Raw genomic sequence first — 14,838 nt, forward strand, 5'->3', positions numbered from 1 at the left:
TAAGAATGAATATGGAAGCCACAACTCCAGCAAACAAGCACTCAGTGTTAGTTAAATTAAACACTACTTACTTAAACAAAGCAATCCTCTACATTATTTTTACAGCAGGAAAAAGAAGAGGTCACATCAGTTTATATAATCTACAAAGAAGAATTAATAAAGTAAATCACTGTCTGATTGCACTTGTACTTTATGAGAGTTACAACGCAAGAGTTCAGATAAAACCGTGCAAGCCATTTAGATTCATTGTTCATTAGTAAACATTCTTTGGAGGACTGTTACATACAGGATATTATGCTTGTCATCTTCAGGGATAAAAGAATGGAATAAGATACTTGCCACAGCTTAATCTACTGCAGGACACATATTTGTAGAAATCCAACTGCAATATAAATTATGTGTTAAGTGTCATGATAGACAGATAAAGCATAACAGCCAAATAGTGGATAACTCATAGTATCTACATTTTTACAAGTTTGAAATTATAGTCATAAAATTCCACAATCAATATTACCTCATTCAACATTTATTTCAAGTATATGAAAAACTTTTGAGAATAATATATCTAAAACCCTTGTAATCATCAGCCAGGTTTATCTGGCCTTAATATTTTGCCATGTTTGGTTTGGGCCTTTGTTTCTTAAAGAAATAAATTATACATATAATTAAAGTCCCCTGTGCACTTTTCCCAAGCCCATTCCACTACATCACCAGAAGAACCACTATAGTGAATTTGATTTGAATTATTTGTATGCATGTTTTGATCCCTCTGCTATATATGTGTAGCTGTATATGTATCTGTAGTATTGGTTTGCATTTTTAAACTTTGTATTTATGACATTATAATGAACCTATACTTCTGCAACCTGAGTTTTTAGTTCAACATTATGTTTTTGAAATGCATTCATGTTGATACACTTAGCTCTTAATTTATCAGTTTAACTTCTGACAGCATATCATTATCATTTTAAGAAATACAGTGTACTTATCCTTTCCCCTTTTAATAAACATTAATGTAGATTCCAACTTCTTTATTATGAACAACACTGCACTGAACACCCTTGTACATTTGCAAAATGTTTCTAAGACAGTGGTCTATAGAGTTTTTTGATCATGCGTACTTATTCATAAAATATTCTTGAGAATGCATTTAAATATATATAAAATGTATATTCTATAATAATGTTATATATTATAAACATACAGAAAAGTAGAAATTAAAAGAATGAGACAAAGATAAAATAAAATATTAAGTAATTTGTTTTAAGAAAATTAAAACTGATTAAGAAAAATTTTAATAATGTATTTTAATGATAGCAGTGTGTTTAAAGTCAGATTTGATTACAAATGACTATTTTTTGTCTCTAAATATGGTAGATAGAGTATTCAAACTAGAAGCAAAGATATATTCTTTGTCATTTTCTTGTTGTTTATCTTTGCCTTATTATCTGATTAAGCCACATATCTACTTTAACTTAGTTAAAACTAAATAATATTACCCATATATTACCCATAAATTCATTTACCCATGTAAATTATAAGTATTGCAACACCCTACAAGAAAGTGGAAAAGGAGTGGCCAGCTCTTCTTCACTGCGGAATTTACACTCTACCTTCAAAACACCTTAAGTTTCATGATTTACCATCTTACATCATATCTAGGGAAGATGTCAGTGCTTATCCATATGTTAAATTTTAAATATTTTCATTTCCTTCTTGTCTTTTAGATTAAAACAAATAGAGGTTCTAATATTCTTTTCCTGCTCTCCAATGGATCATCTTATACAACCCCCTGGGATGCTTGATCCCATTTTTGAACCATCATTCTATAATGTATACATAGAAATGGAATTGCTGGATCTTAAAATATGTGCACCTTTGAATCAACCAAATATTTCAAAATTGCTTTCCAAAGTGTTGTGCCAATTTATACTTCCATCAGAAAGGTCCTGTTGCTTCACATTACCTTTCCAATACTTGTGATTATTAAATTTTAATTTTTAACAATCTGGTAGGGGAAAGAAAATAATTATTGTCTTAATTTGCATTTCCCTAATTCTGAATGACAGTGAGCAATTTTTATATTTATCAACTATCAGAGTTTCTTCTGTGAATTGCCTGTTGATATCCTTTGCCCATTTTGTTAATGCAGTGCTTATGTTTTTTAATAATTTAGTGTATATATATATATATATAAATACTAATTTTATAACTATTAGAATAATGAATGAGTATATAACTCTTCATCCTAATACTTAGTTGTATAAAGTGTAATATGTTCTGCCAGTATGTGACTTGAGTTTAGCTTTGTGTATAGTGTCTTTTTTAGGACAGTCTTTTTTTTTCACTATTTCTTTTTCTTATTGAAGTATAGTTGACTTACAGTGTTGTGTTAATTTCTGCTGTACAGCAAAGTGATTCAGTTATACATATATATCAATATATATACATTCTTTTTTTAATATTCTTTTCCATTATGGTTTGAATATCGTTCCCTGTTCTACACAGTAGGACCTTGTTGTTCATCCATCCCTCCCCCAAACCCCTCCCACCTGGCAACCACCAGTCTGTTCTCTATGCCTGTGACTCTGTTTCTGTTTCATAGATAGGTTCATGTGTCATATTTTAGATTCCACATATAAGTCATATCATATGGTATTTGTCTTTCTCTTTCGGACTTAGTATGACAATCTCTAGTTGCATCCATGTTGCCGCAAATGGCCTTATTTCCTTCATTTTTATGGCTGAGTAGTATTCCATTGTAGATATGTACCACTACTTTATCCATTTATCAAGACAGAAGTCTTTAACTTTCATGTAGGGAAATGTATCAGTCTTGCCCTTTGTGATTTATGCTTTCTGTGTCTTAAGAACATCTTCCTTTCCCCAGATTATAAAGATACTCATATTATCTCCTAAAAGTTTTTAATTCTGCTTCTTAAACATGGATCTTTAAAACATCTGGAATTTTCTTTTTGCATAAAGTATCAGGTAGGACTCAAATTTTATTATTTTCTGTATAAATAACCAGTTGCCCAAACAACCATTTATTGGATAGCTCAGCCTTTCCCATTTGGTTTGTAATGCCAACCTTGCCACATATAATGTTTTCATATGTAAACAATTTTCATTCTTTTGATTTGTATGTGTTATATTCTTCTGGTCTATTTCTATATCCTGGGGCCAGTACTATACCATTTTAGTTACTGTGATTTTATAAGTCAATATCTTACAGGACATGTTTGTCTACTTTCTCTTTTTTGGAAATTATGTTGGCAAGACTTCTTTTTTTCTCTTTCGAGGAATTTTAGAATCCACATATGAAGTTACACACAGGCAAAAAAAAAAACTGTTGGGATATTAGTTGGAATTACATTAATATGGGGAGAACTAACACCTTTAAAATACTGTTTTCCTTTGTCTGAACATGCTATGTCTCTTCATTTTTCTAAGTCTCTTTCAAAATCTTTCAATAGAGTTTTATAATTTTTCCCATAAAGGTCTTGTACAACTTTTGTGAGATTTATTTCTTGACATCTTACTATTTCTGTTGCTGTTGTACGTGGTAAATTTTAAACTACGTTTTCCAAAAAAATTTTTGGTTAATAGTAACACAGTCAATTTTTGCAAACTGATTTTGTATCCCAAGTCTTGCCGAACTCTTTTATGGTAATATTGTCTGTGGATTTATCTGCATTTTCTACATAGAAATTCTATCATGAATAAAAAAATAACTGGATTTTTTTGCATCCTTCCCAATATATATTTTCTTTCTCTCTTCCTCCCTCCCTCTTTCCCTTCCTTTCTTTCTTTCTTTTCTTTCTTTTTCTCTTTCTTTCTTTTCTTTTTTCTTTCTTTCTCTCTTTCTTTCTTTCTTTTCTTTCTTTTTCTTCTTGTCACTACTTAGTTAGAACCTCCAATAAAATATTGAATAGAAATGGTTATGACTGAAATACTTGTTTTCCTTCTGAAAGACAAATGAGTGGTTTCTAGTGCTTCAATTAAGTATTAAATTTACATTCAGATTTTGGTAGATACCTTTTAACAAGCTATAAAATTTCCTTTCTCTTCCCCATTTGCTATGAAATTTTATCATGAAAGGAGGTTGAATTTTATCAAATGCTTTTTAAACATTGAGATAATGGTTTTTCTTCTTTACCCTGTCAATATGATAAATTACACATTAAATGTTTGTATGTGTTGTTGAATTCTTTTTTCGTTTTTCAGCTGCACTTCTCAGCTTGCGGGATCTTAGTTCCCTGACCAGGGAACCCTCACAGTGAAAGCGTGGAGTCCTAACCACTGGTCCGCCAGGGGATTCCTGTGTTGTTGAATTCACTATGTTATAGTTTTATCATTGTTGCCTCGAAAGACTCAGTCCAGCAATTTCTAAAAACTATATATGATGTGTCATGTGCAATTGTATTCTCATATAATTTTTTACTCTGTCCTGTGCCTATGGTTAGTTTTATTTTCCCATTCCTAAACTCTCTTCATTTTTTAAAATTTTTATGAGTTATAATTAACCTACAATATTATATTAGTTTCAAGTGTACAACATAGTGATTTGATATTTTTATACATTAAATTATCACAATAAGACCAGCCACCATCCTTACCAACTGTCACCACACAAAGTTGTTACAATATTTTTGTCTCCTATGTGTACATCTCTGTGACTTTTTTTTATAGCTGGGAGTTTGTACCTCTTAATCCCCTTTACCTATTTTGTCCATTCCCCAACACCTCTCCTCTCTGGCAAGCACCCCAAAGCCATGTGGGGTTTTTTTGGTATTTTTCGGTCTTTTTAAAGGACAAGTTTTTGGTTTATTTATACTTCCATTCAAAACTTAGTTGATTTCTAATCTTTTTGCTTCTAGTCATTTCTAAGTGCTTGTAGACACATGTAAAGTTCTTTTCCAAGACATGTTTCTGAAACCAGGTTATTTCTTTGCTTCCTTGCTCATGCCTCCCTCTCAAGTCAAAGGCAACTACCCTGAGGCCATTAGACTTGGTTGGATAGGAAGATTATACCCTTAATCTGATCTCTAATGCAAGGCGCAATCTTTTTATAGTTGAGGTAAAATTCACATAACAAATTAACATTTTAAAGTATACAATTCAGTAGCAAATAGTACATTCACAATGTTGTGTACCCATCACCTCTATCTAGTTCCAAAACATTTTTATTACCCCAAAAAGAAATTTCATACCCATTAAGCAACTGCTCTGCAGCTCCTGACAGCCAATAACCTACTTTCTGTCTTTATGGATTTACCAATCCTGAGTATTTCATATAAATGGAATTATGTAATCTGTTATCTTTTGCATCTGGCTTCTTTCACTTAGCATGTTGTTTTCAAGGGTCATCGTTGTTGTAGTATGTATCAGTACTTCATTCCTTTTTGGCTGAATAATATTCCATTGTATGGATTTACCACAACTTGTTCATCCATTCATCAACTGATGGACATGTGGGTTGTTTCTGCCTTTTGGGTACTGTGAATAATGCTGCTATGAACATTTGTGTACAAGTTCTTGTTTGAATACTTGTTTTCAATTCTTTTATGTATGTACATAGGAATGGAATTGCTGGATTATATGATAATTTTATTTTAATTTTTTGAGGAACTTGCAAACTGTTTTCCACAGTGGTTGAACCATTTTACATTCCTACCGGTAATATAAGAGGGTTCCAGTTTCTCCACATCCTCTTCAACACTTTTTATTTTTCATTTTTTTTTTATTATAGCCATCCTGCTGGGTGTTAAGTGGTATCTTATTTTGATTTGCATTTCAAATCCTTTGCCCATTTTTAATAGGTTTGGGAGGGTTTGTAATTGAGGAAGGGTAGAATCTTAATGGGCATTTTTCATTAAAAGGCCTTTTCAGTCTAATGTCTTGGGCCCAAAAACCATCAGTGTATCCAGTCATCTAATGTTCCACGTTTCTGCAGTCTCTCTATTCCTTTTCATTTCTTCTTGCAAACCAGCCAGTTGTTGCCTTGGTAAATGTAGCTAGTAACAAGAACTCACACTACTACCATTCTATCTTCCAACCTTTTCTTCTAAAAGCACAGACTCAATAGTATTTTGTCTGCCTTCCAAATTATCACAGGTGATGGTTTTAGCAAATATTTTACCATACCTTTCCAGCCTCTAATATCAGTTTCTTCTCTGCCTACCACCTGATGGTTAAGTCAGTGCTACATGTTTTAGAGTTTTGTATTGATAACATCTCATCCTGCTACAATTTCACTGTTAGAGAAACATAACTGTACCAACATACCTCAATTTTTCAATGTTTTAATGCAACAGAGGTTTATTTCTTGGTCATATAACAGTATAAGGCAGGTTTTCAGTGAGCAGATTTCCACATGGTAATCCAGAAACCCAAGTTTTTTCCATTTTGTGACTCTGTCATTGCCTTTGGCCCCCCAGAATCTTTCAATTTCAGGTGGCAGCTGGTTAAACAGGGAGTGGAAGAAGCACATTTGCTTTTAGCCACTTCAGCCCAGAAGTGACACCCATCATTTCTACTCACTATCTATTGGTAGGAATTAGTCTTATAGCTTTGCATAGGTACAGGGGGTAGAGAGGGGACACAGCAAGGGGTGGGGTGAGGAGCCTGAGAAATGTGGTCTGTGATTGGACAGTCTCTTGCCAGCAACAACTCTACATTACAGAAGGGGAACTCAAAGTCTTCAGTGGATAGCTAGCTGTTTTTATCACATCTGGAAGTTTATCACTAAAGGAAATTCTAAAGGAAGTATAGATGGTGGTAAAGGTGTAGGTAACACTAAATGAATATTGACTGCAGTATAGGTGGTGAGAAGTTGCTGGATTCTGGGTATATTTTGAAGAAGGAGCAAATTAGATTTGCTGACAGATTGGATATGAGGTGAGAGAGAGTTAAAGAAGATTCCAAAGCTTGGAGCCTAGTTAACAGGAAGGATAAACTGAGTAGTTTCATGGCTCTCCTCATGTGAGCCCAAGGCTTAGCCTGCTGTCCCTGTGAGCACTAAAATCCTAACCCCTGTCTGCACAGCAGAGGCCAACATCATCACCTTCCCAAATCCAGAGGAGCGGCACCATCAGTGAAACTTCTCACTACCTTCCTAGGTTCCTGCACTTGGCCTTACTCATACTTTCTTCCAAGCTGCTATTCAGTTAAAAGTTTGCTTATGTTTTTATCTAGCATTTCTAAGTAGTCATAGTGGCAGGGTTATAGGGTTACATGATCCACTACATCACTGGATCTATTACTTTTTTATTAGATCATATCATGTGTCTTTCCTATTGGAAAAGAGGCAACATCTAAATCCCAGAAAGTTATAGCAAAAAAAATTGAGATTTTTTTTTTCACTTTACTGCCTTTGCTTCCAAGCAAATCCCACTTTTATGTATACATTGTATTTTCATGATTACGTGGGAAAAAATGACTTCCTCTTTGAAGCCAGTTGAGTATAAGCAGCTCAATAAAAGGTTAAATTTGGGACTTCCCTGGTGGTCCAGTGGTTAAGACTCCCTGCTTCCACTGAAGGGGGTGTGGGTTTGATTCCTGGTTGAGGAACTAAGATCCCACATGCCGTGTGTGGTATGGTCAAAAAAAAAATAGGGAAAGGAAAAATAAAGATGAAATTGGACTGAAGTATTTTACCATTGTTCTCAGGTTATTTTCACACAGATAACACATAATCATTCTCACTAAACCCTCTATTTTTGCCTAGCTAAATTAATTTTCTCTCTCTCTTGATCTTTTTGTAAAAGACTGCACTGTTCTTAAAAAGCAGATTTGGTGGGGGGGGGGGAATGAATTGGGAGATTGGGATACCAAATTGTACACTCTAAATATATGCAGTTTATTTATGTTAACTGTATCTCAATAAAAGTTCTTAAAAAAAAAAAAAAAAAGCAGATTTGGCTTTTAACAAAAAGTAGGCCAATAAGCTTTCTGTCAGTCTGTCTACAGATAAATATGGGTCATGGATTTTAACTTGGCAGATTAAACATGTACATTTATCTAGGTATCCTCTCAAAACTCCAATAAAATGATAGGTAAAACAACAATTAGAGATTTTAATGTATAAACCACTAGGATTTTTTAGAAAAAGAACAAGAGAAAAAACAACAGGAACGAAATTTCAAAATTTTGGAAGCTAGAAAAATGGGTTCTAAGTACTTAATAGCCTCATTAGAGCAGTAAGAGCTGGAAACACAAGCTTATAGCAGAAGATACTAAGATGCAAACTGATCCAGGCCATAGAACCTTGGAAAGGATCAGAAATTGGACACACATGGTACTTCTAAAAGCAGTACTGGTCTAGAAAGAAGAGACTGGGTTTAAAGTCTTTAAAAGGAACATGTTACCTGTAGCCCCTTCCACACTTTTTACAGCCACACTGTTTCCTCTCCTTATCCCTGTCAAAGGATAATAAATTGTATTATATGAAGACAACAGACCTGGGCTTCCCTGATGGCGCAGTGGTTAAGAATCCGCCTGCCAATGCAGAGGACATGGGTTCAAGCCCTGGTCCGGGAAGATCCCACATGCCACAGAGCAACTAAGCCGGTGGGCCACAACTACTGAGCCCACGCTCCTAGAACTCATGTTCCGCAACAAGAGAATCCACCACAATAAGAAGCCTGTGCACTGCAATGAAGAGCAGCCCCTGCTCTCTGCAACTACAGAAAGCCCGTGTGCAGCAATGAAGACCCAACACAGCCAATAAATTTTTTAAAATAAATAAATAAATAAATACAACAGACCTACAGATATTGAGGCATTCCCCCAATGAAATGGTCAGGTTCACACCAGATTATCCTACAGTGAAGCCCACCAAATGATAGTTTCCAATCATCATTTTAGTAAATCAACAATACAGATCATGAGATATTTGAGAAAATTCTCTGTAACAACAAAAAAATAATAAACAGGAAAAAACAACTCAGACAAAACAGATAATGCAGAAGCAAAAGAAAGCTTCATTTAAAAAAAAAACCTCTCTGGGGGAAAGGATAAATTAGGAGGAAAGGATAAATTGGGATTAACATATACACACTACTATGTAAAAAACAGATAACCAACACGGACCTACTGTATAGTACAGGGAACTATACTCAATATTCTGTAATAACCTATAAGGGATAATATGAAAAGGAATATATATATATGTATGTATGTATATCTGAATCACTGTGCTATACACCTTAAACTAACATGATAACGTAAGTCAACTATACTTCACTTAAAAATAACCAAAACAGAAAAAAACCTCTCTAATGTCTTGGGAGAAATAATAGAAGATAATACTGTACAACCCTGAAACAAGAATGGAAAGCTATAAAAAAGCTTATTCATAGAACAAAAAGATTTTTGGAAGTTAGAACAATAGCAAAATTTTTTTAATAAATTAATTTATTTATTCATTTATTTATTTATTGGCTGCATTGGGTCTTCATTGCTGCACACAGGCTTTCTCTATTTGCAGAGAGTGGAGGGCTACTCTTCGTTGCGGTGCACAGGCTTCTCACTGCAGTGGCTTCTCTTGCTGCGGAGCACAGGTTCTAGGTACTTGGGCTTCAGTAGCTGTGGCACATGGGCTCAATAGTTGTAGTTCATGGGCTCTAGAGCAAAGGCTCAGTAGTTGTGGCACACAGGCTTAGTTGCTCTGTGGCATGTGCGATCTTCCTGGACCAGGGCTTGAACCCTTGTCCCCTGCATTGACAGGCAGACACTTAACCATTGTGCCACCAGGGAAGTCCCAATAGTAAAATTTTTAAATAGAATTATTGTAATATAAACTTGAGATATCCTCTCAGAGAGTAGAGCAAAGAGAGAGAGAAAAGAAAGACAGAGAATCAGTCTAATAGATCCAACATATGAATAGCAGGAGTCTCAGAAAGAGAAAATGAAGGAACCAGAGGGGAGAAAATCAGATTAATACAAGAAAAAAAATCTTGGAACTAAATAACATGAATTTACAGATTCAATGAACAACAGTAAAGGACCATAGCAGGGCATGTAAGCTTGAAATTACAGAACGTTAAAAAGGAAGAGAATATTCTGAAGGCTTTCAGAGAGAAAAAAACCAAAGACTTGTCAATTAGAATAACAAGCAGATTTTGCAAAAGCAATATATGGGTGCTAAAGAAAAATGAAGGAATGCGTTCAAAATTCTGAAGGAAAATGACTTCCCCACTAGACTTATACACCCAAATTACCAACGCAATGTAAGGGTAGAATAAAGACATTTCTAGGCATGTAAATTCTTAGAAACATACCTCCCACTCACCCTTTCTAAGAAGTTTTCAGCAGAAATTTTTCACCAACAGAAGGAAATAAATCAAGAAAGGGAAAGAAATGAGACGGAAAAAACAGAAGCCCCCACACAAGAGAAGGGCATTCCCGGGATAGTACTGAAGAAAGATCTGAAGATTAAAGCTATAGGTATAGCAAACCTAGAGCCCAACCAAACCACATTGGAGCAAGTCAAAAGGCTCTGCATGGAACTTCAAGAGAAAGCAGAAGGATCCAACACAGGAGCCATCAAAGGAAGGATATTTTCCAGCTCCTTTGGAGAGTTTGGGAATGAATTACTGGTTGGTAGATTAAAAACTAGTAAAGGAAAACATTTTAACTACCTACCTATTATTGGCTTTAGAGAAACCAAAGAGCTATACATTAAAGTCAGTATAGTCAAATATGCTCCATGTCTCAGCGAACAGTTTTAATTAAACAAAAAGAGAGACTAGGAAAGAAGAGAAAGGTGTGTGTTTGGGGAAGGGGGGTTTGGAGGTATGGTAGGAGTTATATCCTCATTTCTATGCTTGGAAACAGAAAAAAAAAATCAAGAATTTTATTTATTTAGTTAGTTTCTAGTAATCCAGAGGAAAACAAACACCAGGAAAAAATAAACAGCTAAATGAGGTGCATTCAACAAGTATTTACTGAGCACCCGCTATATATCAGACACTGTTCTAGGTCAGTGTTTCTCAACCGTGGCACATTTTGGACTGTCCTATGCATTGAAGGATTCCTGGCTTCTATCCATTAGATGCCCAGTAGCACCCCCTACAGTCATGACAGTCTAAAATGTCTCCTGATATTGCCAAAGGTCCTCTGGAGGGCAAAATCACCCCCAGGTGAGAACCACTGTTCCAGGTAACAGAGATACAGCAATTAACAAACCACAAAAAAGAGCTGAAAGTGATTACCTCTGAAAACTAGGGTCGAGTGGGAAGGAATAGGGCAGGAGACTGCAGTTTTCACTCATAAACCTTATAGAATTCTGAGTTGTCAAACTATATATGCATGTTACATTAATAAAAAAAGAATAAATAATCTAAGAGAAAAATGTAAAGTCCATTTATACCTTAATTCAGTGTTCCTACACAAAGCAGTATAGAGTCATGCAATTCTAGATCTGAATTCCAGCTCCACCACTTACTCTAAATCTGAGGCAAGTAACTTAAACCTTTCTCAGCCTCATTTTCTTCAACACTATAAAACAGGAATATTCACCTAAGATTATTACGAGTATTGCATATTATTATGCAAAAATACATACAATGCATGTCCTGTAGTACTTGCATTTAAAGCATTCAATAAGTTATAACATCTTGGAAAGTATAGTCACTGCCTTCCATACACCAGATCCTTGGGAATAACCAGCAGCATCTTGGATATATAAACCTGGGCCTCCCATAACTTGTCATACACTAGAGTCATGAAGCCATCTGAGTGGCATACCAGGACTCATGCCATTTATAGCATGCACTGTAGTCATGCACATACCTTGATTTTGTTCTTGGAAAGTCACCATATATACTGAGAGTAAAGAAGCAGATCTGATGCATGAAGAAAGATAACTGAAATATGTTAGTTTTACTTATCCTGGTGGCAGATAGCAGAAATCCATGTAAGCGTCAAGCAATTTATTTGTATCATGACTATATGAAAAGCAATTACATATATTTTAAAAACCAAAAGGAGCGGACCAAATGAAAATAAAGCTTACTTCAGGGGGTGGGGGAAAGGATTTTACAATTTCGTGTGGCCATGTTTCATTTCTCTCCACTGCTCCTTGAATTCTTTCAGTAATTTTGATAGGGACCTCCCTGGTGGTCCAGTGGTTAAGAATCCACTTTCCAATGCAGGGGACACGGGTTTGATCCCTGCTGGAGGAACTAAGATCCCACATGCCACTGGGGCAACTAAGCCCATGCTGCCACTACTGAGCACACAGGCCACAACTAGAGAGCCTGTGTGCTGTAACTACACAACCCACATGCTCTGGGTTCTGTGCACCACAACTAGAGAGAAGCCTGTGAGCTGCAACAGAGGATCCTGATGCCACAAGGAAGATCCTGCATGCCACAACTAAGACCTGACACAGCCAAAAATAAATAATAAATAAATATTTTTAGAAAGGAAATAAACAAGTAGCCAACATATATTAAAATAATGATTTTGATAAAATTTAATAAAAGTGAGCTATTTTTGTTTAGGTTAATTAGGTTAAGATATGAAACTTGTATCGTACTTAGCAAAATCATCTCATTATTCATCAAAATATTAATTAATTATAATAATGGCATAATTTATTCTTATAGCCAGTCTCAATATACTATGTTCACTATCTCAGTTAATCCTCACAATCTGGGCTACTATGAGGCAGATACTGTTATCCTCATTAATAGATTTAGTCATTCATTTTTTCAACAAATATTATAATCGAACACCTGCTCTATATCGTTCACTGTTGGGAATACAGCAGTGAATGAAACAGACAAAAATCCCTGCCTTCATAGAGCTTACATTCTCAACAATCAATAAGTAAGTAAAATTTACATATTGTTAGATGAGAGATAAGTACTTTGGAGAAAAATAATGTACTGAAGAGCAATAGGGCTTCTAGAATGGAGATGGGGGTAGCAATTTTAAATAGGGTTGTAAGGGAGAGTGGCAGTTAAGTAAAATCATGAAGTGAAGATGAGGAAACCGAAGTTCGGAGAGTTAGTAATTTATTCAAGGTCACAGAATTAATAAAGCCAATAAAAGTATAGCTGAACAAAATAAGGAATCTTGGCGCATCATTTCATAACAGCTGCTCAGGACTTTTCTGAGACTTTTTGTGATTGGTCAAAACCAAATCAAATCTGTTCTAAATAGTTCTAATAAGTATCGTAGTGTGCACATTAATCCAGAAATGGAAAGAAAACCTTAAATTTGTGTTTATTTTCATTTCAGGCCAAAGAATCCCAAAAAACAAGAAAGGTTCTTAGGAGGATATGGTGGAAACACTTCAAAAAGATTATAGTCATCACCATGACAATGCTCCTTTCAATCATCATCATTCTTTTAAGTACAAATGTTATACCAACTTGACCCTTCTCCTCATCCCCAGCAGGTACCAATAAATTGTTACATGTAACTATAGAGTTCTACAACCAACAATTACAAAAGCATTCTCTAGTGGCTGGAGGAATGGAGGAAGAGGGAGTTGGAAGTATTTCCTTGTCCCTTTAGTGTCCCTTGACTCTCGTCTTTGTACCTCTTTCATTTCTGTAATCCCATTTGTTTTTTTACCACTGCTCCTCTACTCTTCTCTTTGTTAATATTACAAGCACAAACCCTGGAATCAGAGTGCCAAGCTTCAACTCTCCACTCTGCCACATACCATATAGGTGACTTTGGACAAGTTGGTTAACTTTGCCTGTTTCCTCATCTTTAAAATGGAGCTGATAATAATATCGCATAGAGTTGTTGTCTACCACATAGTAAATGCTATTTAAGTATTAATTATTCCTTAATGGGAAGGATGATTGCATTTATGGTATTGATTAAATCCCCATCATCTTACTCCTTACTCAGAAATGACCTTGACCTTACAATTCCCTTAGAAATGAGAATCCTTACATGAGAACAGTGCAGCTATTCATTCACCTCTTTTACATATCCTTTCATTTGAAATGAAAACTCAAACCATTGTATTTTATACTAGGCATTTCTTTGGGTAAAGATTAAAAATTAGGAAACTTTATCTTTTCTCTAATAAATCCCGAGTCGTGGCTTCTATTTTACCACCCTAACAGTTTGTTGTTGTTTTTGTTGTTTTGCGTGATACACTTCATCCAATAACCTTGAATCACTAAGATTTCTAAAAATCAAAATGTTCAACTTCACTTTGCAGTTTGTTACAAGGTTTCATAGTTCTATTTCCTAAGTGGGATCTTGAGGTCTAAAGTAGGTTTTAAAAATCATAAAGAATCATACTGATCCATGGTGAAAAATTAAAAGATTAGAACAAGGGTTCCTGACTACTAGAGAACTCATTTTAATTCCAATAATGATCAAATATCAGCATTTTAAATAGGTCCTACCCAGTTCCTCCAGCACAATATCACCTTTCCATTCACAAAAATATTCTTTTAAAACATTTTCAATGTTAGAAACTTTTGGAATTTCTGTAATATATACCCAGGAAAAAAGTATATAGTCTGATATAATGTACTAAGTGCTTTGGGGAAGGGTTGTCTTATTAAATTTTACAATGACATAAAGAGGTAAAAACTATTAAGTTAGTATAATGTAAAGCACATGAACAGTGGCTGGCACGTAAGTGCTATGTTAATATTAGTTCATATTATTATCTTTATTTTGCAGATGAGAAAACAGCAAAGTTAAATGGCACGTTCAAGATCACACAACTAGAAAGTTGAGATTTTACTGATTCAAGTACTGACTGAGGTATATAGCCTTGAAACCTACATGTTTAACTCAGAGTATGTTATCTGACCCCTTAAGTTAACTGTGGGCCAGACAACACACGTCAGT

General features: G+C 34.9%; 1 protein-coding gene across 1 annotated transcript in view; it reads left to right on the forward strand.

The window, feature by feature from the left end:
• The window catches only part of LOC130850375 (uncharacterized), a 29,795-nt gene extending 15,795 nt beyond the window's left edge, over window positions 1–14,000 (forward strand). Inside the window, exon 6 of the mRNA XM_057729885.1 lies at window positions 13,252–14,000. Coding sequence (XP_057585868.1) covers window positions 13,252–13,389 — 138 coding nt within the window. The 3' untranslated portion in view covers window positions 13,390–14,000. The remainder of the gene's footprint in view (window positions 1–13,251) is intronic.
• The last annotated feature ends 838 nt before the right edge of the window (window positions 14,001–14,838 follow it).

This window comes from Hippopotamus amphibius, chromosome 3 (assembly GCF_030028045.1).
Source record: "Hippopotamus amphibius kiboko isolate mHipAmp2 chromosome 3, mHipAmp2.hap2, whole genome shotgun sequence".
Taxonomy (NCBI): domain Eukaryota; kingdom Metazoa; phylum Chordata; class Mammalia; order Artiodactyla; family Hippopotamidae; genus Hippopotamus; species Hippopotamus amphibius.